Raw genomic sequence first — 26639 nt, 5'->3', positions numbered from 1 at the left:
ATAATAATAAATTTTATTTCTATAGCGCCGACATATTCCGCAGCACTTTACATTTAAGAGGGGATTTGTACAGACAATAGACATTACAGCATAACAATAATCACATAGATTATAACAAATACCAAGAGGAATGAGGGCCCTGCTCGCAAGCTTACAATCTATGAGGAAAAAAAAGGGAGACACGAAAGGTGGGTGGTAATAGTTGCCCTTATTGTATGGACCAGCCATAATGTTAAGTGGGTAACAGTACAGACACAGAGGGCTAATTTCTTTTAGGTAATTCACAACGTGAAACAACTCGTCAGCTTTTTAGGCAGTTTAGGCCAGAGTTGCCAACTCCTATTCTGTGGTTAGGTATGTCTCTTCACCCTCAAGCACCACTGGGGACTACAGAGTCAGGATATCTAGTCCGCACAGGAGCCGGCAGGGTCAGTTGCAGTTTTTAGTGTATAAGCTATTTTCCTGAATGAGTTGCTACACGGGCATAGCTTTACTAGGTGCTGTTAGGAGCATTCAGGGTTAGACTCCGTCGAGTTGGGGGTGCCATTGCATTATCTTAGGCTGCCCACCTCCGTGGTCAGGTAGGGACAGACCAAGGTGAGATTAGGGCTTTTACCTGTCTGAACAGGAATCTGTCCGGTTCAGGTATTTGTCCCTCTCGTTTTTATGCTACTCGTGTGCATGTGCTTGTACAGTCATAACAGGAGCATGGTACGTCAGATAAAAAGGAGACCCCTTGTCTCATTCAGTGTCTGTGTGTGTAGGTGTGCAGACTTCCAGTATTGCTTGTGTTTACTAAGGGCTAATGAGCTGGAAACTAATCTGAAGGGGCAAACCTGCACTACTGTACAGATTATTTACTTTGTGCCTGAAAAGGCTGGTTTGTTATATTATTCTTAGCGGTTTATGGTGTTTTTAATAAACTAATCTGGACATTTTACAGAAACCACTTCCAGTTCCTACCTTAAACCTAATCAAGCGAGTAGAAATCCTACAGCTATTTTGCTTACACACCTTCAACCCCATGTATCACACCTGTCGCGGAAAAAATACCACTACTGCTCTTTCTTGTGACAGCTGAGAAAATTTGTTTACTTCTACCATGTAGCACCGAATATGACAATTAAGTACCTAAACTGATTAGGATAAAATGAAGAAAGCGACAGTAAAGCAGCTCCTGTTTTTCCTCTGATTTAGGGCTCATTCACACTTCTGATTTTTCCATGTACGAGAAAAACAGACTGATTATTGTGATAAATATCCATAAGCAAAAGAGACAGCACCTCGCAGTTTGGTGAAAAAGAAATCACATTTATTCTGCATTCTGTGGCGACGTTTCGATCCAATGATCTTTATCAAGCACTTTGATCAGAGTATGGCTTGAGTGCCATCAGTTTTTCTTCTACGTGGAGAGAGAAAATTAAAAATGTTTTTCCACCTTCTCCATTCTGACAGTCCATGAAAATCAGACCACACTCAGATGTTATTCGAGTGTTGTCCGATTTTTTTCATGGACCCATTAACTCACATTGTCAATTTTGATCCGACCCATAGATTAAAATCTGACATTTCTCTGCAATTTTCTACAGAACTCTCAGTCGCAAAAAGTCAAGGACATGAATGGCCCCATAGACTATTATAGGTATGGGTGCTTTCGTGAAAATCACAGATAATACTCATACGTGAAAAACGGATTGTCTAATTAAGCCTTTATACAGTCTCCAAATTTCACTGTGTATACAATTAGAATAGTTCTGGTTCTGCAAGAGTTATAGTCCCACATATGAAGCCAAATATATCTATTCTCAAGAAAGGTAGTGTTTATTCCTTGGCCACCAAAGATGAAGAGAATAGTATCAGTCTCTGGTGATCAGTAATATCCACAATAAAGCTTGTGGTTTAGAGGATCGCATTTTTCAAGGTTCACATAGAATCTTCCCTTTGATGAACTAATTGAAGACTAGTTTTCTGGTTAGTGTTGTCCATGGTTGTGGCATCTGTGTTGCGCTTAACGTGTCAACTCGTTTTTGGCTCAGTTCATGGTTTACCTTTGTTAGAGTTGAAATGATATCTTCTTGGCTACAAAATAGTAAGACATTAACTGATTTGTGAAGCAATGTTAAATACTTGTTTAAAAAATAACCTAGACAAAATATAGAATCCTTAACTACAGTGAAAAGAAAACCAAAATATAAAAATTACCTAAAAATCTATAAAGAAATTTTACTAAATTTTCTAAGATTTAAAAAAAAAAAAAAAAAAAAAAGCCAGAGGCTGCACCAGTCTGTGTTTGAAATTGCATACACTATAGCTTTACTGCTTTAGGCTATGTGCACACGTTGCGGAATTGCCGTGGAAATTTCCACGAAAAACGAGCATTTTGCAAGCGTAATTAGCTTGCAGAATGCTAGTGTTTTCCAAGCGATCTGTAGCATCACTTGGAATACTGATTGACAGGTTGGTCACACTCGTCAAACATAGTGTTTGACGAGTGTGACCAACTTTCTACTATTGAGACTGCCTATGGAGCATCAGTAGTAAAAAGATATAAAGTTAAAAATAAAAAAAAAAAATCGTGTTATTCTCACCTTCCGGCATCCCTCGCAGCATCCCCAGGCCTCAGCGATGCTCCCGGCATCTTCCGGTCCCAGTGATGCCTTGTGAAAATGACCTTTGATGACGTGGCGGTCTTGCGAGACCGCTACATCATCTCGGGTCATTGTCGCAAGGCATGACTGGGACCGGAAGATGCCGGGAGCATCGCTGAGGCCTGGGGACGCTGCGAGGGACGCCGGAAGGTGAGAATATCACCATTTTTTTTAGTTTAATTCTTTATTTTTACAGGGATATGGTACCCAGGGCCTGGAGGACAGTCTCCTCTCCTCCAGACCCTGGGTACCATCCGCACATTTTCCGCTTACTTTGCGCATGGTGGGCATAGTCACATGCGGAAAGTAAGCGGAACAATGCATTTCTATGTGTGCGGAATTCCCGCGATTCCGCACAAAGAATGAGCCTGCTGCGTATTTTTCCACAATGCGATTTTGCCGTGGAGAAACACGCAGCATTAGCACAGCATGTGCGGAACGCCATTGAATTCAATGGGCTGCTTATTTTATGCGTTTGTGCTGCGTTTTCGTGGCAAAAACGCATACAATCAGCAGGAATTCCGGACGTATGGACGCAGCCTTACACCAAAAAGAAAGACAGATTTTTCCAATTTCATACAACTCCTTTAACTATTTGTTCATACAAGGTTTATAAAATGGCTGCAATGACAGAAAAGGGCTGATATATCATCTGTGCATTTTGTTTCCTTTTCTGTATTTGTAACATGTATTTCTGTTTCACTTGCTGTAGAATAGAATGTCTCATACATTTAATTTTAGCTTTGTTCTTCAGTATAAGAGTAAGACCTAGGCCAAATCAGTAATCCTGTCTAATATAAAGACAGCATAAACTTACATTAGACAGCCTTACAGGGAACCTGTCACTTCCAAAAATGCTATTTACCTGCAGATACAGCAGGTGGATTTAGTATTGAACACGTCACCAATTTTCTAAGTAAATATATTTCTACAGGTGCTATGGACATGAAATTCTCACCATACGCCGGTAACAACCTATCCAATCCACACAGGCAAAAGAAATCAAAGCATAGATGTCCATAAATTAAGAAATGACACATTGAAAAAGTATTGAACACGCTAACTGACATATATTTAATGCTTTGTATAAAAGCCGTTGTTGGTGATGATAGCTTCAAGACGCCTCCTGTATGGAGAAACCAGTTGCATGCATTGCTCAGGTGTGATTCTGGCCTATTCTTCCACAGAAACACTCTTCAAATCCTGAATTTCCCGTGAGCTCCTTCTACGAACTCTAAGCTTTAGTTTATTCCATAAATTTTCTATTGGAATGAAATATTTAGTTCGAAAATTGGTGTCTTATACTTATTTCACTCTCTCTATAGTGTTACTCTGCAGGTAAATGGCATTTAATTAATTTCAGGTTGGTGTACTGGAAGCAGGGATACCGTGAGAAAATGATGTTATGTTCTCCCTGCTCACTTCCAGGTATTGGGGTGATGCAGGGAGCTGTTACATAGAACACTTAGAAAACAGTCATAAAGAGGCAGTTTAAGTTTGTCACAACCGTGACATTACCTAGAATGTGATGTGTCTCAAAAATTGATTAAAATACCTGAAGAAAATTGGTCTGGGAGGTTGTCAAAGGCAACATTAAAGGAGTAACATTAAAGAGATTGTCCACTACTTTTACATCAATGGCCTATCCTTAGGATAGGTCATCAATGTCTGATCATCCAGGATCCAACACCCAGCAACTCCACCGGTCAGCTGTCATCGGTATCTGCGCCGGCCGGAAGTACTCAAGTGCTGAGCTATATAAGACAACTTCTTTAAAGGAGTTCCAAGAATTTCTGTCAAGTACTTGTGTATTGCATGTGATAACAATCTGCTGTGGTGCAGAGAGCTGTTACAGTGATTATAACAGCTCCCTGCACTGCTTAATGACTGGAACTAAGCGCATGCAATGAGACATCCGAACATCGCTTCATTTTCTCCTTATAGCTGTGCTTTGAGTAAGCCAGCCTAACACGATTTTAAGGGATATTTACCTGCAGATTACCATGATATTTGCTGGTTAAACTAATTTTTAGAGGTGACAAATTCCCTATAACATATCTGTTGGAATGTGTTTGGTGCAACAACTCCATTCCTGTTTATGAATGTTTAGTTGCTAGATTTGTATGCTGTTTATAAAGTTAGAACAAAAACAGAACTCCCCAAGGCTCACACAGGGATAGCATGTGACTGCATTTCCTGTTTTCCTGTGTCTGTGTATGAGAGAAGCAGCCTACTGCAGATGCTGCACAGACCGAGACACACAAACTATTTAGTTCTGATCTATTAAGCTTATCGTATATTGTTCCTGAATAAAGAAGCTCTGTTGTCACAAACTTGGAGAGTATCCTGAATAATTCGCTGCCAGCAATATCCCAAACGTATCCTGTTGCTCTTGCTACATGACAGACTTGCCTCTTTTGTCTGACTACACCATTTTCTGGTTGATTAATTTTTAGACCAATTTTTATGCCAAAATGTGACCAACTCAAAAACTTCAACTATCTATTGGAAAATAGACATTTATGGTCCAGTTCATAAGGATAATACAAAGTACCACTGCATGACCAAATCTATCCTTATTACTCCAGTGTATTCTGCACACATACGCAGCTGTATTAAGTACAAAAAAGTTGGATAACAGCTTTTTCTTTCAATCCTCCTACCCCCATAAATATAAAGAATTTTCTTATGACTGCGCAGTTCAGTATATAACAGTATATCAGTATAGAACGGAGAGTAAAAAGTAAAATGTTACCTTTTATAGCTTTCGTCTAGATGTTTACACAAGGACTGAATATACCAGGAGCCGTGATTTGGATCCCTATAGGATACACAATGTAAAGTGGTAGCCATTCCCAGGAGAAAATCTGGTTCACCAGGAATGAGATCCTCTGAAATATTGCTGCCATCTGAAGTTTTGCATGCATCTGTTTGTAGGGAGACTAGCTGCTGATGTTCTTTACCTTGACATGCCTGGATAAAGAACAATTTGGGCTTCCCGATCAATGTAGAACATTGAGAGCTGCAGAAACTAAATGTAAGGTTTCTTATGAGCACACTTTTCCCGTCTGTACCATAGATTATTCCTCTGTCCCCGTGTGACAGAACACAACATATGAAACAGTCACTATTTTCATGTTTGGATGGTTCTTTGAATAAGTTGATGGTCTGAAGGATCTCCTCTCCCTCCAAGTTTTTCTTTATATGGACTTTAAAACCCAGTTTGGAAAATATAATGTGGAGTGATTCTACAAAAAAAGAAGAATGTATATATTAAGTGAACTGATCTTTGGATCTTCCGGTTTATCCTTTTACAGCCACTGAGCATTTAAGTCCATTTTCTGTCCTTGTGACCTCTTAACACATTTAAAGAAGGTCTCTGCTATATTCTTAAACTTCTCTGGGGTTAGTCAGATTTAAAAAAAGACAAACCACCGGTTTACACTTTCTTCTCCAGCAGAGCCACTCCTTAAATATCCCCTAGACCCAAAGTGATGACGTTACGACCAACATTGGCCTGACTGGCTGCAGGATCAGGGGACTGGCTTCCTCCTGTGCAATGTAAAACTATGGCAAGAAAACAAACGCCTTTAAGAATCATTTGCTCTCACTATGTAACTAAGGCCAGGTTCACATTGCGTTAACACAGCCCGTTCAACGCATAGCGTTGACAGGCTGCGTTAACGCTATAGCATAACGCAATATGCGTTATGCTATACCGCTAGCACAGATGCTCCATCTGCGCTAGCGGTGATGGAGCCTCAGACGCTGCAGCCTGCTCCCGAGGCTCCGTCACTGAATGACGGCACATCGTGAACGCGTGCCGCTTTACGGCATGCGTTGCGATGCACCTGACAATGGAGGGCAATGGCAGTGTTAATGGACTGCCGAGACATAATGTGAACCCAGCCTTAGATAGAAATCTGCACACGGAGAGGATAGAATGCACTAAACTCTATCATTGGGATTGATCCCCATGGAAAGCAGAGCTATCGAAAGAAGGGGGCAGGTGATAAACAGCTGAACTTACAAAAGTAGGACATAAGAATTCAGGGGCATCAGGTTTAGGGGAAAAAGCTACTACTAAGTATTATTTACCACCAGCCCCAATGCACGTTTGACTCAAAGGCTTTGTTAGACTGACAAAGCCTGAGGGTGAAACATGTATTGGGGCTGGTGGACCAGAGCACATGCATTTTACCCCCTTTCTTACTGGCACATCATTTTGATGTAGGTACACTATGGTTTCCCTCTATTTAAGAGGCAGTCTCAGCATTTTGCATGTATGACTTAGGGTATTTTTTATATCAACAAATTGGTGAGATCACTCACCCGGTAAATATCACAAGGGGATATTCATGATATGACTAATTACACCTACAAAGATAAACGAATAACCCCAAATACAAAACCAACATGTACGGAATAATAAAATATTTTATTGAATATTATTTAAAAAAGACAAGGAATAAAACCAGCAAAATAGACAGATATAATACCATAAACATAAGGCGTTACATGGTAGACATGGGGCAAATGTAATTAAATAACATACAATCTTCATAGAACAAAGCATAAAGTGCAGTGAGCAGATACATCTGAATAAAAATACATAATATGTGAATAAGATATATATACCAATTTAAAGTGCCCAATGCCTCTCCAACTCCAACGTACGTTTCGCCTGATGTGGCTTTCTCCTTGAGAAAGCCACATCAGGCGAAACGTACGTTGGAGTTGGAGAGGCATTGGGCACTTTAAACTGGTATATATATCTTATTCACATATTATGTATTTTTATTCAGATGTATCTGCTCACTGCACTTTATGCTTTGTTCTATGAAGATTGTATGTTATTTAATTACATTTGCCCCATGTCTACCATGTAACGCCTTATGTTTATGGTATTATATCTGTCTATTTTGCTGGTTTTATTCCTTGTCTTTTTTAAATAATATTCAATAAAATATTTTATTATTCCGTACATGTTGGTTTTGTATTTGGGGTTATTCGTTTATCTTTATAGGTGTAATTAGGGTATTTTTTAGTAAGGGCTCTATTTACCTGTTTATATATTTTTGTATATACGCATGCATGTGACCTTTTGATATATCTATTATGATATATATCCATATGTGCTTTGGTATCACTCCATTGGAGTATTTTGTTTGTCTGTAAAATTTTTTCTCATTGTTTTTTTTTACATCAATAAAATATTTTTCTTCATGAGACCTGTGTAGCACTCTGGGTGTTTTCAGTTGATTTAACATATCTATTTGTTGAATGGGTCTCCCCTATGTTTTTTTGTATTTAACTCAGTTTTTATGTCGGTATTTATTATTCCTCTATAAAGTTGCTTGCTTCCTGTCGTGAGCAGTGGCCACAGACTGGCAGGAGCCAGAGATCAAAGTGCACCCGTAGATAGATGCTACACTGATGGTAAAACAGATACACATGGAACAAAAAAACAGACGAAAATTGGATCCAGCATAGTGATTAAAAACTGTCCTTTTCTTCAAAAAAATCCACCCTACTCCACCTCTTCCCCAACACCATTTCTAGGAAAAGAGTCAGGAGCCCTAGCAAAAATTAACTTTTCTTTTCGGTATGGGTGCTTTTAGTTACCTCTTTATTGACAAGAATGAGATCAGATCATCTTTGACCCAGACTATTGCCTCCTTGTCTGTGGTTTCCCAACACTTTGTACCTCACCAATCCACTCTCAACTCTGTGGAATAGTTAATCCACCACTCTCCTTGTTTCCCCTCTGTCTCTTCCATCTTCCAATTTCTTCACTTGCTACTCCTTAGCCATAAAAATTCAGTTACATAGATTAATACTGACTGACCAGGCTGTTCATTGTCCATAACCTGTTTCCTCCACACATCTCTGACGTAATCTGTCACTACCTGTTCATCACACCAAAATCTCCAATTTTCTTCCTGGGTGTTCCCCATATGTAGGAACTTCCGAATGCTCCCAACCTTTTGAAAGCTTTGGATAGGAGCATTAAAACCCAACTTTTCATAAAGCCTAACAAGAAGAAAAATCCTGCAGCCACTACACCGCCATTCGGGCTACTTTTACCATCATCTACTGCTTCCTACCCCCTTGTAAGAACTTGAGGGCAGGATCTCTCTGCCACTCATATCATTCATGTTTATGGTACTCTTCTGTTTTATGTTATGTACTGGAACACTATGTGTGGTGCCTTGGAATAAATGGCACATTAGGCTCTTTTTGGTCTTCCACTGTCTTTGACAGTGGGCAGTGATGGCCCTTAATTTGCAGCCACATCTTTTGACATCTCGAATTCATCACAACTTCTGTGTTCTCTTATGCAGCACACATAATGCTCAGTTACCTATTATGTAACAAATATACTGTACATGAGAAAAAAAATCTTTAAAAGAAATGGTAAAAAGTACCCCCCACAAAAAATGTAAAAAAAATTTTTTTGCCCATTTTTATTACATAAACACAAACAATCTACACATATAAATTTTACATATGACAATAATAACCTGAACAAACTAATGTTGCGGGTTATTTACTATTAAACATGGACTGTTTAAAAACTGAACACAAATCTTTTTCTACATTTGCAGCTAATCTATATATATAAATCTATATATATAAACGCCTTATCATGTCTGTCTGTAACCGAAATCCCGGTGCGCTGATCGGTCGCGGCCGCCAGGCCGCAACCAATCAGCAACAGGCGCAGTGCGCAGGCGCAGTCCGCAATTACAAGGACGCGCCACCGCTACTGTGCCTTGACCGTCGGGAGATCAGCGGCTCTAGCCGCTGATCTCCCGACGGTTACCGCGGGTCATCTCCGGGCGCACGGGCGTCAGCGGCTGCGTTGCCGCTGATGCCCGGCGCTAGCCGGTACCCAGGGTCCGGAGGAGAAGAGACTCCTTCGGACCCTCGGTACCATAAACGTGTAAAAAATAGAATTCAAATAAAAAATTGTGATCTACTCACCTTCCAACGGCCCCCGGAATCTGTCCCTCCTCTCCACGCTGCCGGCATCTTCCGTTCCCAGTACTGCTTTGCGCGAAATATCGCTGATGACGTCGCGCTCTCTCAGAGGACGTCAGCAGTGGTCTTTGGCGCAAAGCAGTACTGGGAACGGAAGATGCCGGCAGCGTGGAGAGGAGGGACAGATTCCGGGGGCCGTCGGCTGGTGAGTATATCACATTTTTTATTTTAATCTCCCGCTGGCCCTATTCTAGAGTACCCGATGCTTTAGAATCGGGCCAGCAGCTAGTGTTTATATAAATTTCAACCAAGTTTAAAGGTACCACAAAAAAAGAGCTAAAAATTAGGGCATGGAATATTAGGAGGGAGACATGGAATGTGATGGGCGAGAGACAAGGTATATAAGGGGGTGGGAGATACAAGGGGTTCTCCTATGAAAACTGGAGTCACACTTAACGTATAAAAATATCGTCCATTCTCTATGGACGAAAATCGCAGAAATGTTCCCTGAACAGTGATCTGTATGTCATCCATTTGCAATGCGAGGATGCGATTTTCTCGCATCTAAGTATCCATGTAACATCCGTATGGCATCCATACAGCGAGATTTACTCGCCGGCTTGCAAAATGGACATATAATGGATCCATGGCCTAAAATATTCATGAAAACATATATACAGTCTATATATATTTATATTTCATACAGAGATAGATAGCAGAATAGCCGATAATTCAATTGTCGGCTTCTGTAAAATCATTACAGAACCCGACAGGATATGAGATTAGGTGATAAGAAAAGAAATACACCGCGCTATACTGGGAACTGAAAAAAATAATATAACTGAGTACTTACTTGCTGGTGTGTGAAAAATCACGTGGTGGTGGATGTATAGCAGTATTCTGAGACTATTCACCTTGTCATAGATGTATATATTTGGATGCCAAAACTGCTGAGTAGATAATATAGGGTTAAATGGGGGTGAGCCCGTTAGTGTGTTACAGAGGGAAAAAATAAAAAAATTAAAAAAAAATAAAATAAAATATGAACTAATCTTGATTTACTCACTTAAGGAAATCAGAGCCATATAAAATATATGCTGTAAATGTAGCCATTGCCAAGTATTAAGATTGGAATGTTGCAGCCTGTTTCTGATGTAAAAAATATAATAGTTGAAAAATAAAACAAAAAAAAAAAAAAGAGGGGGATAAATAGATGTTTGAGATGATAACTGAATGCTGACCTTACTGTATGCCAATTTCAACAGGCGAGGTCAGAATGATTAATCCTGTGCAAAACAAATGATGGCACAGTTCCTGCAAAGTGAATGAGCGTTAGTGACAGCATGTGCCCACTAGTGGAACGAGGTGCTTAATTCTGGTGCACTTACTTGCAGGGCCAGTGCTCAGTGAGGCAGGCTTGGGTGCTCAGCGTGGGGGCTGGGGCTGCTGCTGCTAATCCGTATGGACGTGGAGACCGCCATTGCCTCGCGTGCTCCGGCCGAGAGCAACGCTGAGGGACTCGGCGTGTGATGGGGCAGGGCTAGCGTGACGTCACACTGGGGGTAAGACAGTGGCTCAAAGGCAGCACAATACCGACATGTTTCGAGAGATAGCTACTCTCTTCATCAGGGTTGTGCCTATTAGTGTGCAGATACAACCCTGATGAAGAGATTGCCCCAGCCCCCACGCTGAGCACCCAAGCCTGCCTCACTGAGCACTGGCCCTGCAAGTAAGTGCACCAGAATTAAGCATCTCGTTCCACTAGTGGGCACATGCTGTCACTAACGCTCATTCACTTTGCAGGAACTGTGCCATCATTTGTTTTGCACAGGATTAATCATTCTGACCTCGCCTGTTGAAATTGGCATGCAGTAAGGTCAGCATTCAGTTATCATCTCAAACATCTATTTATCCCCCTCTTTTTTTTTTTTTTGTTTTGTTTTATTTTTCAACTATTATATTTTTTACATCAGAAACAGGCTGCAACATTCCAATCTTAATACTTGGCAATGGCTACATTTACAGCATATATTTTATATGGTTCTGATTTCCTTAAGTGAGTAAATCAAGATTAGTTCATATTTTATTTTATTTATTTTTTTATTTTTTTTTTATTTTTTCCCTCTGTAACACACTAACGGGCTCACCCCCATTTAACCCTATATTATCTACTCAGCAGTTTTGGCATCCAAATATATACATCTATGACAAGGTGAATAGTCTCAGAATACTGCTATACATCCACCACCACGTGATTTTTTCACACACCAGCAAGTACTCAGTTATATTATTTTTTTCAGTTCCCAGTATAGCGCGGTGTATTTCTTTTCTTATCAGCTTTAGCTCTTTTAAATAGGCACCAGCACAGAGCCTGTTATTCACCAGCTGCATCTGGGAATAGTGGACCTTCCTTCTCTGTCCAAGTGGACTGGCGCCAGTGTGGTAATCTTAAACTAGGATATGAGATTACATACAGTAAATCATTGCATATCCATTATATTTTTATATGTCCCTCACTAATAATGTTAGTAGTGTGTGTGTAAAATTTTGGAGCTGTAGGTGTTAAAGGATTAATTCACGGAATAACTGGCGTGTGCTCACGCGCAATTTTCTCCGCCTGAGAGGGCAATCCAGTGACTGAGGGCAGAAATTAATAGCCTAGAGAGTGACCATTGATTTTGGCCCCCCTGGCTGAAAAAAATCTTCCCTCAGCCACCCCAGAAAAGATGCATCTGTAAGATGCGCCAATTCCGGCACTTAAGCCTGGTTAATAAGACACCTATCCATTATTAATCCACTAGTCTGAAAGGGGTTAAAAACACACACACACACATTAAGAAAAAAGACTTTTAATGAAATAAACACACATTTGTTTTCCATCTTTATAACACTCCCAATCCAGTCAAAGCCATTGTTCTCTTGTAAAAAATCCAAAATAAAAAAGCCACAATAAACCACGGAGGAATGGCTGAGCAGCTGCCTGTGCAGCCTCCCCGCCTGACCGTACATGAACTGATTAGTGTGGGATAGTTTCTGAACACTTTCCCATGCTGTCAGTTCACCACGGATCAGGCGGGGAGTCAGCGCAGCCTAAGTGACATCAGCGGTAGTCACTGAGGCTGCGCATACTCCCCGCCCAACCTGCGGTGAACTGATAGCATGGGAAAATGTTCAGAAACTTTCCCACCCTAATCAGCTTATGTCCGTTCAGGTGGGGAGGCTGCGCAGGCAGCTGCTCAGTCATTCCTCCGTGGTTTACAGCCGGGCTGGTCGCACTAGCACCGGTACCGGTTGTAAACTATTTAACCCCTTCAGATGGATTGCGGCGTGGGACATGACTGTACGGCGGACAGATATGGGATATTGCTGCTTTTTTATTTGGGATTTTTTTACAGGAGAACGATGGCTTCGCTTGGATTGGGAGTTAAATAAAGATGGAAAAAATGTGTTTATTTCATGGAAAGTCTTTTTTCTTAATGTGTGTGTGTTTTAACCCTTTCAGACTAGTGTATTAATAATGGATAGGTGTCTTATCCATTATTAACCAGGCTTAATGTCACCTTACAATAGCAAGGTGACATTAACCCCTTATTACCCCATATGCCACCCGATACAGGGCAATGGGAAGAGAGCGGGTAAGTGCCGGAATTGGCGCATCTTACAGATGTGCCTTTTCTTGGGTGGCTGGGGGCAGATATTTTTAGCCAGGGGGGTCCAAAAACAATGGTCACTCTTTAGGCTATTAATTTCTGCCCTCAGTCACTGGATTGCCCTTTCAGGCGGAGAAAATTGCGCGTGAGCCAACGCCAGTTTTTTCTGTGAATTAATCCTACAGCTCCAAAATTTTACACACACACATTACCAACATCATTAGTGAAGGACATATATAAAAATATAACGGATATGCAATGGTTTACTGTATGTAAACCATGTCTCATTGTTAGCGAGCCTGCTTGGCGAGGCAAAACTCCAGGAGTGGACCCACTGGGCCGTGGCAGCGAGGGGTCCCCGGGTGAGCAGCCAGGTGAAACTGACCCCTATACAGGGACCGTTAGGAGCAAGCCCAGGGGTTCGCGTGCTATGGCAGCCGGTACCCAGAGGGGCGGCTCGGAGAGACTGGAGTAGGACAGGTACGAGCCTAAGAGCACCAGACAGAGTAAGGCACAGGACCAGAGTAGGATGACTGGAAACCGGTACGGGCAGCAGGACGGAGCAAGGACACAGGCCTGGAGTAAGACAACTGGAAGCAGGTAGGGACAGCAGGACGGAGCAAGGACACAGGACCGGAGTAGGACAACTGGAAGCAGGTATGGACAGCAGGACGGAGCAGGGCTGCAGAGAGGGCAATAGGATAAGGCAGGTGACGGGAGCGGACTGGCAGGGAGCCTAGCATGCAGGGATTAACACACAACGATCAGGTGCCTCCATTATGGGAGGGCGGCCTGAAATACCCGAGGACCGGCCCCCATTGGTCCGGCGGTGCTACCGAGTCAGGGCACCACCGGAGCATAAGAAGAGACAGGGAGAGCTGGCCGTGGCCTATGGCGCATGCGCAAGGCCTGTAGTGACATCACCGACGGAGGGAGGAGAGAGGCTCCAGCGCTGGATGGTGAGTATGAGGGTGCGCGACAGGGGCCATGACAATACCCTCCCCTTTAAGCCGCCCCTGCTGCGATTGGCAAAAAATCTCCTGAGAATGCAGGGAGTGTTGATATTCTCCCGGGGTTCCCAGGACCTCTCCTCAGGACCAAAACCCTTCCAGTCAATAAGAAAAAAGGTCCTACGTCTGACTCTTTTCATGGCGAGAATATCTCTTATCTCGAAGGTGTTGTCGGAGCCCACCGGCCGAGGAGCGGGACAGGGTGACGGATGGAACTGATTTAGCACCACGGGTTTCAGGAGAGAGACGTGGAAGGTGTTCGGGATTCGAAGTGAAGCAGGCAACCTCAACTTGTAGGAGACTTCATTGACACGTTCCAGGATCTCAAAGGGGCCGATGTACCGGGGGCCCAGCTTGTAAGAGGGTAATTTTAACTGGATATCCTTGGATGAGAGCCAGACTTTATCCCCGATGTGGAACGGCGGAGGATCTAACCTCCTCTTGTCTGCGTGATTCTTCATCCGCTCACTGGCCTTCTTGAGTGCAGTGTTGGTCTCGGACCAGATCTCAGGAAATTCTTGGGACAAGGAGCTGGCTGCAGTTACCTCGGAGGCAGGAGCTACAGGGAGAGGGATACCGGGATGTCTGCCAAACAACACGAAGAATGGCGACTTGGTCGAGGATTCGCCGGTATGATTGTTGTAGGCGAACTCCGCCCAGGGAAGCAGGTCAACCCAGTCGTTCTGGTGGGCGTTGGAAAAATGCCGAAGATATCCAGTCAATGTTTGGTTAGTTCGCTCTATATGCCCGTTGGTCTGCGGATGGTAGGCGGATGAGAAATCCAGGGATATATCCAGGAGTCTGCAAAGTGCTCTCCAAAACTTGGAAGTAAACTGGACTCCTCTGTCAGATACAATACGTTGAGGTAGGCCGTGAAGCCTAAAAATTTGATGGATGAAGATCTTAGCTAGTCCGGGCGCAGAAGGGAGGCCGCTCAGAGGGATAAAATGTGCCATTTTGGAAACGCGGTCCACCACCACTAGAATCACCGTACAACCGGATGAGCGGGGCAAATCGGTGATAAAGTCCATGGCAATGTTTTCCCAAGGTAACGTAGGAACTGGCAAAAGGAGCAGCAGGCCAGACGGAGGCCGACGTGGTATCTTATTCCTAGCGCATGAGGGACAGGAGGCAACGAAGTCTGCTACATCTTGGCGGAGAGTTGGCCACCAATAGTGCCGAGATATGAGGGCAAGAGTCTTCTGAATTCCGGCATGGCCTGCCAATTTGGAGGAATGCCCCCAAAGCAAAACTCTTCTCTTGGCATTCTCAGGCACGAGAGTCTTGCCTGGGGGTGGAGAGAGCAAATTCACCGGCGCCACGGTGATAATCTTCGTGGGTTCGATGATGTGAGATGGTTCCTCCCCAACCTCGGACGGTTGGAAGACTCTGGATAGGGCATCGGCTTTGGTGTTTCTGTCCCCAGGGTGAAAATGGAGCTCAAAATCAAAGCGAGCGAAAAACAGGGACCACTTGGCCTGCCGAGGATTAAATCTCTGGGCGGACTGAAGGTAAGCCAGATTCTTGTGGTCCTAGTAAATAACAAACGGGTGGACAGCTCCCTCCAGAAGGTGACGCCACTCCTCCAATGCCAATTTGATGGCCAAGAGTTCACAGTCGCCGATCGAGTAGTTGCACTCGGATGGGGAGAAGGCTTTGGAGAAGAATCCACAAGGGCATAGGCGACCAGAGGAGGTTTTCTGAGATAGTACAGCCCCGGCACCTGTCGAGGATGCGTCCATTTCTAGCACGAAGGGTTTGCTTTTGTCAGGATGGGAAAACACAGGAGCCATGGAAAATGCTCGTTTTAGTGACTGGAAGGCCTCTTCAGCCTCTGGAGTCCAGGAATTGGAACTCTTCCTCTTACGGGTAAGGGCGGAGATCGGATTGGTAAGTGACGAAAAGTGCGGAATAATTTGCCTGTAATAATTGGCGAATCCAAGAAAGCGTTGGATAGCTCTTATGCCGACGGGGCGGGGCCATTTGAGAATGGCAGACAGTTTCTCGGGATCCATCTGCAGTCTGGCGTCGGAGATGATGTAGCCCAGAAATGGTAGCGAGGTTTGCTCGAACAGGCATTTCTCCATTTTGGCGTACAAACGATTCTCGCAAAGACGCTGAAGAACCAGGTGGACAGTCCTCCTATGAGACGGAAGGTCTGGGGAGACGACAAGGACGTCATCCAAGTACACTACCACACAGGAGTACAAAAGGTCCCGGAAGATCTCATTGACAAACTCCTGAAACACAGCAGGAGCATTGCACAGACCAAAGGGCATAACCAGGTACTCATAGTGACCGTCACGGGTGTTAAAAGCGGTCTTCCATTCATCGCCTGCACGGATGCGGATAAGATTTTAGGCTCTTCTGAGATCCAACTTGGAGAAAATCCACACCCCTCGGAGACGATCCAACAACTCCAGGATGAGTGGATGGGGGTACCTGTTCTTGATAGTGATGTTGTTTAAGCCCCTATAGTCAATGCACGGGCGCAGCGAACCGTCCTTCTTTTTGACGAAGAAACCGGCTCCTGCGGGGGAGGAGGACTTCCGTATAAATCCTTTGGCGAGGTTCTCCTGGACGTACTGGGACATAGCTGAGGTTTCTGCGGGAGACAGTGGGTAGATCCTACCCCTTGGAGGGGTAGAACCGGGGATTAACTCGATTGGACAGTCGAAAGACCCATGCGGAGGAAGTATCTCCGCCTCCTTCTTGTCAAAGACGTCTGCGTAGGACCAATAGTGAAGAGAAAACAGCTGCACTTTGGGAAATTTTGATTTTCAATGCAAAAAATTTTTTTTATTGAAGACACCACAGGGGTATAGTGCACGCCCTGTCTTTATCACTGCGTAGGACCAATAGGCCGAGGGAAGCCCCGAGAGCTCCGAACGTGGGCGTGCGAAAGCAGCAGGACGAATAGGGTTCAGACACCGGCCTTGACACAAGTGTCCCCAGCGTAATACCTCCCCAGACGACCAGTCGAGGACTGGCTGATGGGTCCGTAGCCACGGAAGACCAAGCAGAATTGCGTGAGACAAATCAGGCAGCACGTAGAAAGCCACTCTTTCACGGTGGAGAGCGCCGACTTGCAAATCAGCCTCCTCAGTGACCATGGTGATGGGTTCCTGTAGCGGTTTGCCGTCAACTGAAGCAATTAGTCGAGGATTCTTTAGGGTAACCACGGGAATTCGGTACTTGTCCACCTCTTCACGCCGGATGAAGTTACCTACTGAGCCCGAATCCACGTAGGCCACCTCTGAGCCACATCCCTGCCCGAAAACAAAAGAACAGACATCATGAGGGGTTGAGAGGAATCATTAACACCTAAGGAGGCCTCTCTTACCTGGCCTAGGTGGAAGAGTTTCCCGGTCTCTCAGGACAAGAACTCATGAAATGCGATGCTCCTCCACAAGAGACATAGACCTTGCGCCCGTCTCTCTCTTTGACGTGACTCAGCCAACCTGACACGGTCAACCTGCATGGGCTCGGGAGGAGGAGTGTGGGCGGACCCAGCTGGTCGTGGACTAAAGGACCAATTCCCGGATGGGATTGGTCTGGTGGGTCTCCTGTCCCTAGCTGACTCCTGCGCGCGCTCCTGAAACCGGAGGTCTATGCGAGTGGCCAGGGAGATGAGGTCCTCGAGAGTGGTGGGAGTATCCCGACCCGCCAACTCATCCTTTATCCTGCCCGATAACCCACGCCAAAATGCTCCTACCAGTGCCGCATTATTCCAACCCAATTCCGAAGACAGTGTGCGGAACCGGATGGCATACTGTCCAACACTGAGGGCTCCCTGGTGGAGGTTGAAAAGAGACTCAGTAAGAGAGGCTAACCGTCCTGGCTCATCAAACACCCTACGAAAAGTATCCAAAAAGATCGGAATGTTTGAAACCACGGGATTGTCCCTCTCCCAGAGCAGAGAGGGTTTAGCCAAGACAGGGCCTCTCCCTCCAGATGGGACATAATAAAGGCCACTTTGGCCCTATCGGAGGGGTACTGGTGAGGTAGCAGCTCAAAATGGAGGCTGCACTGATTTAAAAAAACCCCTGCAGAGTTTGGTGTCACCGCTAAAGCGGGGCGGCTTGGCGAGACGAGGAGAAGGAAAAGCAACCGGACCGGGAGGGGAAGTGGATGCCGCGGCAGCGGACTGAAGAGCCACCAGTCAGCTATCGACAGAGGCCATATAAGTTAAAATATAAGCCTGGGTATCACGCTGCTGACCTAGCTCCTGCTGAAGACTGGCCAGCTGGGCAGCATTGCCCGGATCGGTGGGCCGAAGGGCTGAGAGGCGCGAGTCCATGGATTTCATTATGGACATTATGTTCCCCTGGTTCTCCCGCAGGAAAAGCAACTCCTTCTGAGCGGGAGCAGAGGCACTGGCGGGGTCCATGACCTGATCATTCTGATAGCAAGCCTGCTTGGCGAGGCAAAACTCCAGGAGTGGACCCTCTGGGCCGTGGCAGCGAGGGGTCCCCGAGTGAGCAGCCAGATGAAACTGACCCCTATACAGGGACCGTTAGGAGCAGGCCCAGGGGTTTGCGTGCTACGGCAGCCGGTACCAAGAGGGGCGGTTCGGAGAGAGTGGAGTAGGACAGGTACGAGTCTAAGAGCACCAGACAGAGTAAGGCACAGGACCAGAGTAGGATGACTGGAAACTGGCACGGGCAGCAGGACGGAGCAAGGACACAGGACCGGAGTAGGACAACTGGAAGCAGGTACGGACAGCAGGACGGAGCAGGGCTGCAGAGAGAGAGAGAGGGCAACAGGATAAGGAAGGTGACGGGAGCGGACTGGCAGGGAGCCTAGCGTGCAGGGATTAACACACAACGATCAGGCGCCTCCATTATGGGAGGGTGGCCTGAAATACCCGAGGACCGGCCCCCATTGGTCCGGCGGTGCTACCGGGTCAGAGCACCGCCGGAGCATAAAAAGAGACAGGGAGAGCCGGCCGCGGCCTATGGCGCATGTGCAAGGCCTGTAGTGACGTCACAGGCCGCGGGCTGGTCTGATGAGGATGCCGCCGCCGACGGAGGGAGGAGAGAGGCTCCAGCGCTGGATGGTGAGTATGAGGGTGCGCGACGGGGGCCGTGACGGGGGGGCCGTGACAGGGGCCGTGACACTCATATCCTGTGGGGTTCTGTAATGATTTTACAGCTGCTGACAATTGATTTTTCTCTATGAAATATATATATATATGTGTGTGTCAATGACATATATATATATATATATATATATATATATATATATATATATACACACATTTACTATGTGTATACATGTATTCTATCTATCCTAGTTTAACCTGTCAGTGTGATTTTACAGCATAGCACACTGAATTGCCGACTTTTCTAAGGGACAGCGGTGTGTATTTCTCGCAAGTCACATGCATGGTCCATGTGTAATCCGTTTTTTTCTCGCACGCATAGACTTGCATTGGTGAGTCTCGGGCGTAATACGGTTCAAATCTCAGCATGCTGTGATTTCACCAGCACGTATAATACGGGTGAGAAATAATGGATGATGGGAGCTGCCCCATAGGTTAACATTGGTCCGAGTGCTATGCGATTTTTTTCTCGCATAGCTCTCATTTCTCTCTAGTGTCACTCCGGCCTTAATATGAGAGCAGCATAATGTAGAGAAGGAGAATCTAATTCCAGGGATGTGTCACTTGCTCAGCTGCCTGCTGCAGTTTCAATACCATTGGTGTTTTATCAGCAGGAGATTATCAGTAGAGAACTAGCAGTCATGTACCTTGCAGTCCAGATAATAATCTGTGTAGCCCCACCCCAATCACTGATGGGCAGCTTGCTGACAATGTACAGTGTACACAGTGGTGTGGGTGGGGTTATACAGAGCTCAGCATTCACAGCACTGCTACATTTACAGCAGAGAAAACAGGGCTTCTATGAAAGTTCACCAAGTAGTCCAGTAATTGATACATAGCCAGAATCAGGGTCTCAACCCCTGCCTGCATTATGCAGCTCTCAGATTACATAGAAGAAATGATCTGACAGCTTCCCTTTAAACTTCAGTGGCCACCATTTTATTACTACTTTCTCTCTCCATACTCATGTTGGTCTTACACTAAAGCTCAACTCCTAATTATTTTCAAAATCTCATCTCTTCTGGAGGCATCTATTCTTTACCCTTTTTCCATATTCTGTCAAACCCTAGAAAGTCTCCTAGTAATACTGGGGTCAATTTCAGGGAATAATATCAATGGAGCAGATTTCATACTCCAAACTTCCCTCATTGTAAATATAAAAAAAATATTCTAAACATTTTTCACCCATTGATACAAAGCCACATTTGCGCTAGATATATCATTGTTCCCTGTGTGCTGGAGATGCACAGATGGCATGTGACTACATTTTGGAAGTGCATTGAGCAGCAGGGTGGTTTGCTGTTAAAAGGGGAAAAAAAAAAAGAAAATCTTCTGCCTGAGCGAGTGCGAACGAGCTGAGTGTGACCTAAGCGTAAGTGCGAACTGTGGTAAGTGTGTGACTTGTGATTCAGTGACTTTGGATTCAGGGAGTATCCAAGGGAGGTATTACTGAATTACTGTTATATTTTATTAATACTTTTTATTTATTTTTACTTATTTTTTCTGTCTGGTGCAATCCCCATTAGGATGTGCTCCACTATTGCCAATGACATCCAGTGTGCGTCTTGCCGCATGTATGAAATCCTTGAACAGCCGGTCGAGGGTGCATACTGCTGTGCGAGATGTGAGCACGTTGTGCATTTGGAAGCCAAGATACTGGATCTAAATGTGCAGCTGGCAACACGGAGATTCATAGACAATATGGAAAGGAGTCTTCTGCTCACTGAGCAGACGCTCAATGGGATAGATGGGGGGGATTCTAGGTTGGAGCTGCAGGACAGTGAAGCAGCTAGCTGGGTGACAGCTGGAAAGCGGGGTAGAGGGAAGAGCTCCAGGGAGGCTAGTCCTGATCTGGCACACCCCAATAAGTTTGCTAAGTTGGCAGATGAGGGGAGTGTCAGTGCAGGAGTAGCACTGCTGCAGCAAGGCATGTCCTCTGAAAGCCGGAGGAGTGTCTGCTCCAGTAAGGGGGGAAATAGGAGAGCAGGGCAGGCAAGACAGGTGCTGGTAGTGGGGGACTCAATTATTAGGGGAACAGAAAGGGCAATCTGTCGCAAAGACAGGGATCGTCAAACGGTGTGCTGCCTACCTGGCGCTCGAGTCCGACACATCGCTGATCGGGTTGATAGATTACTGGTAGGGGCTGGTGAGGATCCAGTGGTCATGGTGCACATTGTCACAAATGACAAAGTTAGAGGTGGAAGGTCCTTAAAGATGATTTCAGGGAATTAGGCTGCAAGCTTAAAGCAAGGACCTCCAAGGTGGTATTTTCGGAAATACTTCCTGTACCACGTGCCACGCCAGAGAGGCAACGGGAGATTAGGGAGGTTAATAAGTGGCTCAAGAATAGGTGTAGGAAGAGGGGTTTGGGTTCCTGGAGAACTGGGTCGACTTCTCAGTTGGCTACAGGTTCTACGCTAGGGACGGGCTGCACCTCAATGGGGAGGGTGCAGCTGTGCTGGGGGAGAAAATGGCTAGAAGGTTGGAGGAGTGTTTAAACTAGGGATGGGGGGGAGGGTATTCCTTTTATAGGAGGGGAAGATAGTGCAGATAGAGACCTGGGCACAAATAATGAAATTGGGGGTGGGGGGTGGCATGGGGGGTGGGGTTAGAACAGTTAATAATTTAAGAAAGAATAGAGGTACAGAGAGATACATAAAGTGCATGTAAACTAATGCCAGAAGCCTCACCAACAAAATGGAGGACTTACAATTAATTTTGTTGGAACATAATTATGACATGGTGGGAATATCTGAGACATGGCTGGACGAGAGCCATGACTGGGCGGTTAATTTACACAGCTATAGTCTGTTCAGAAATGACCGTATGAATAAGCGAGGGGGAGGCATGAGTTTATATGTAAAATCATCCTTAAAACCCATCCTGCGTGATAATATATGTGAATCTAATGAAAATGTAGAGTCCCTGTGGGTGGAGATAAGGGGAGGGGGGAAAAACAATAAATTACTGATGGGGTTTGTTATAAGTCTCCAAAAATAATGGAAGCAATGGAGAATATCCTCATAAAGCAAATAGATGAAGCTGCGACTCATGGAGAAGTCATTATTATGGGGGACTTCAACTACCCTGAAATACATTGAGGAACCAAAACCTGCAGTTCCAGCAAAGGTAATGGGTTTTTGACAACTATGAGAGACAATTACCTTTCACAACTGGTTCAGAACCCAACAAGAGGGGGGGCACTGCTAGACCTAATATTAACCAACAGGCCAGCCTGCATATCAAATATAAGGGTGGTAGCAGTGATCACAAAATAATAAGTTTTCATGTATCCTTTAATAAGATGTGTAGTAGAGGGGTTACAAGGACACTAAACTTCAGGAAAGCAAATTTCCAACGGATGAGAGATGATCTTGGTGCAATTAACTGGGACGATATCCTGAGACATAAAAATACACAAAGAAAATGGGAGACGTTTATTAGCATCCTGAATAGGACCTGCGCACAATATATTCCGTATGGGAATAAACATGCCAGAAATAGGAGGAAACCACTATGGCTAAATAGAGCTGTAAGGGGTGCAATAAGTGACAAAAAGAAAGCATTTAGAGAATTAAAGTAAGTAGGTAGTGATGAGGCATTAAATAAATACAGATGAGTAAATAAATTCTGTAAAAAGCAAATCAAGGCAGCCAAGATTGAGACAGAGAGACTCATTGCCAGAGAAAGTAAAAATAATCCCAAAATATTCTTTAACTACATAAATAGTAAGAAACTAAAAAATGATAGTGCTGGCCCTCTTAAAAATAGTTTGGATGAAATGGTGGATGAGGAAAAAGCCAATATGCTAAATGACTTTTTTTTCAACAGTATTTACACAAGAAAATCCCATGACGGATAACATGATCAGTGATAAAAATTCTCCATGAAGGCTATGTGCACACGTAGCGGAACTCTCGCGGAAATTACCACGAGAATTCCGGATTCCATTCCGCGGGAAAATCACATTTTAAATTCCTGCGATTTTCCCACGGATAAACTAACGTTTTGCAAGCATAATTAGCTTGCAGATTGCTAGCGTTTTCCAAGCGACTTGTAGCATCGCTTGGAGAACTGATTGACAGGTTGGTCACACTCGTCAAACATAGTGTTTGACGAGTGTGACCAACTTTTAACTATTGAGGCTGCCTATGCAGCATCATTAGTAAAAGATTGGATGTAAAAAATAATTAAAAAATAAAAAATGTTACTCTTACCTTCCAGCATCCCGCGCAGCCTTCCTGCCTCTCTCCACGCTCCCGGTCCCAGTAATCCTTTGCGCGAATGACCACGGGACGTCGTGCTCCCACGAGATTGCAACGTCATCGCGGTCATCCTCGCAAAAGATTACTGGGACCGGGAGCGTGGAGAGAGGTGGGAAGGCTGTGCGGGACGCCGGAAGGTAAGAATAACAATATTTTTTATTTTAAAATTCTATTTTTTACAGGGATATGGTACCCACAGCCCGGAGGACAATCTCCTCTCCTCCGGACCGTGGGTTCCATCCACAAATGTTCTGCTTACTTTTCGCATGGTGGGCACAGCCACATGCAGAAAGTAAGCAGAACAATGCATTCCTACGTGGGCGGAATTGCCGCGATTCCGCAAATTAATGAGCATGCTGCGTTTTTTACCGTGAAGCGATTCCGCTGCAGAAAAAAACACAGCATTAGCACAGCATTGCGGAATCCCATAAGAATGCATGGGATGCTTATTTTTCGTGCTTTCGCGGCAAAATCGCATGTATAAACCACCGCGGAAGCGCGAAAAAAACGCGACGTGTGAACACAGCCTAAATGTCACCTGCTTAACCCAGCAGGAAGTATGGTGGCGTCTAAAAATCACTAAAATTGACAAATCCCCGGGCCCGGATGGGATACACCCCCGAGTACTGCAGGAATTAAGTACAGTCATAGATACACCATTATTTTTAATCTTTAAAGATTCCATAATAACAGGGTCTGTACCACAGGACTGGCACATGGCAAATGTGATGCCAATATTCAAAAAGGGGACAAAAACTGAACTTGGAAATTATAGGTCAGTAAGTTTAACCTCAACTGTGGGTAAAATCCTGGAGGGTTTTCTAAGAGATACTATACTGGAGTATCTGAAGAAGAATAACCTCATGACCCAATATCAACATGGGTTTACAAGGGACCGTTCCTGTCAGACTAATCTGATAAGCTTTTATGAAGAGGTAAGTTCAGGACTGGACCAAGGGAATGCAGTGGATGTGGTGTACATTGACTTTTCAAAAGCTTTTGATACGGTGCCACACAAAAGGTTGATACATAAAATGAGATCAAAGGGGATAGGGGAAAATATGTGTAAGTGGGTTAAGAGCTGGCTCAGGGATAGGAAACAAAGGGTGGTTATTAACCCCTTTCCTACATTGGACGTAATATTCCGTCCATGTGACCTGGGCCCTAATTCCCATGGACGGAATATTACGCCATAGCGATCAGCGGCGCCCACGTGGTGAGTGCCGCTGATCGCGGCCGGGTGTCAGCTGATTATCACAGCTGACACCCGGCACAATGTGTCAGGGGCGGTCACGGACCGCCCCCGACATGTTAACCCCTTGCACACCGCGATCAAACACGATCGCGGTGTACCGGGGGTTAAAGGGAAGCATCGGCAGGGAGGGGGCTCCCTCCATGCTTCCCTGAGCCCCCCACAGCAGCGCAATGTGATATTTTAATTGTACTGCTGTACGTTATAAACTTCTGTGAAGCCCTTGTGGGTTCAAAGTTCTCACCACATATCTAGATAAAGTCCTTGGGGGGTCTAGTTTCCAAAATGGGGTCACTTTGGGGGGGTTTCCACTGTTTAGGTACATCAGGGGCTCTCCAAACGTGACATGGCGTCCGATCTGAATTCCAGCCAATTTTGCCTTGAAAAATTCAAACGGCGCTCCTTCCATTCTAAGCTGCGCCAAAACAGTGTTTCCCCCCCACATATCAGGTATCAGCGTACTCAGGACAAATTGCACAATAACTTTTCCAGTCCAATTTCTCCTGTTACCCTTTCGTAAAATAAAAAAAATTGAACCTGAAGTATTTTTTTGTGAAAAAAAGTTAAATGTTCATTTCTTTAAAATATTCAAAAAAATTCCTGTGACGCACCTGAAGGGTTAATAAAATTCTTGAATGTGGTTTTGAGCACCTTAAGGGGTGCAGTTTTTAGAATGGTGTCACTTTTGGTTATTTTCTATCATAAAGACCCCTCAAAGTGGCTTCAAATATGATGTGGTCCGTAAAATTAAAATGGTGTTGCAAAAATGAGAAATCGCTGGTCAAATTTTAACCATTATAACTTCCTACCAAAAAAAAATTTGGTTCCAAAATTGTGCTGATGTAAAGTAAACATGTGGGAAGTGTTATTTATTACATTTTTTGTGTGCCGTATCTCTGTGATTTAAGGGCATAAAAATTCAAAGTTGGAAAATTGCGAAATTTTACATTTTTTTGCCAAATTTCCATTTTTTTCACAAATAAACACAAGTTATTTGAATGAAATTTTACCACTAACATGAAGTACAATATGTCACGAGAAAACAATGTCAGAATCACCGGGATCCATGGAAGCGTTTCAGAGTTATTACCTCATAAAGGGATAGTGGTCAGAACTGTAAAAATTGGCCCGGGAGTTAACGTGCAAACCACCCTTGGTAGTGAAGGGGTTAATAGAGCACACTCGGACTGGGTCACGGTTAGCAGTGGGGTACCACAGGGGTCAGTATTGGGCCTGCTTCTTTATAACATATTTATTAATGACCTTGTATGGGGCATAGAGAGTAGAATTTCAATATCTGAAGATGACACTAAACTCTGCAGGGTAATCAATACAGAGGAGGACAATTTTATATTACAGGAGGATTTATGTAAACTAGAAGCTTGGGCTGATAAATGGCAAATGAGCTTTAATGGGGATAAATGTAAGGTCATGCACTTGGGTAGAACGAACAAGATGTATAATTATGTGCTTAATTGTAAAACACTGGGCAAAACTGTCACTGAAAAAGACCTGGGTGTATGGGTGGACGACAAACTCACATTTAGTGGCCAGTGTCAGGCAGCTGCTGCAAAGGCAAATAAAATAATGGGATGCATTAAAAGAGGCATAGATGCTCATGAGGAGAACATAATTTTACCTCTATATAAGTCACTAGTGCGACCACACTTAGAATACTGCGTACAGTTCTGGTCTCCGGTGTATAAGAAAGACATAGCTGAACTGG

The 26639-nt window shown here is 44.4% G+C and overlaps 1 protein-coding gene across 6 annotated transcripts in view; it reads right to left on the bottom strand.

Moving 5' to 3' along the window:
* Nucleotides 1-1290: 1290 nt before the first annotated feature.
* LOC141054239 (caspase-8-like) overlaps nt 1291-26639 on the bottom strand; it is a 138899-nt gene continuing 113550 nt past the window's right edge. For all 6 annotated transcript variants that reach the window (XM_073551486.1, XM_073551490.1, XM_073551489.1 and 3 more), the window contains 2 exons: nt 5404-5896; nt 1291-2079 (listed from right to left, as the gene is read on the bottom strand). In XM_073551486.1, the coding sequence (XP_073407587.1) occupies nt 1950-2079; nt 5404-5896 (623 nt within the window). In that variant the 3' untranslated portion in view covers nt 1291-1949. The remainder of the gene's footprint in view (nt 2080-5403; nt 5897-26639) is intronic.

Source organism: Dendrobates tinctorius, unplaced genomic scaffold, assembly GCF_039654945.1.
Source record: "Dendrobates tinctorius isolate UK_male_01 unplaced genomic scaffold, ASM3965494v1 ptg000177l, whole genome shotgun sequence".
NCBI classification, from domain to species: Eukaryota; Metazoa; Chordata; class Amphibia; order Anura; family Dendrobatidae; genus Dendrobates; species Dendrobates tinctorius.
Note: the sequence above shows the minus strand (reverse complement) of the source record. Positions and strands in the feature narration are given on the sequence as shown.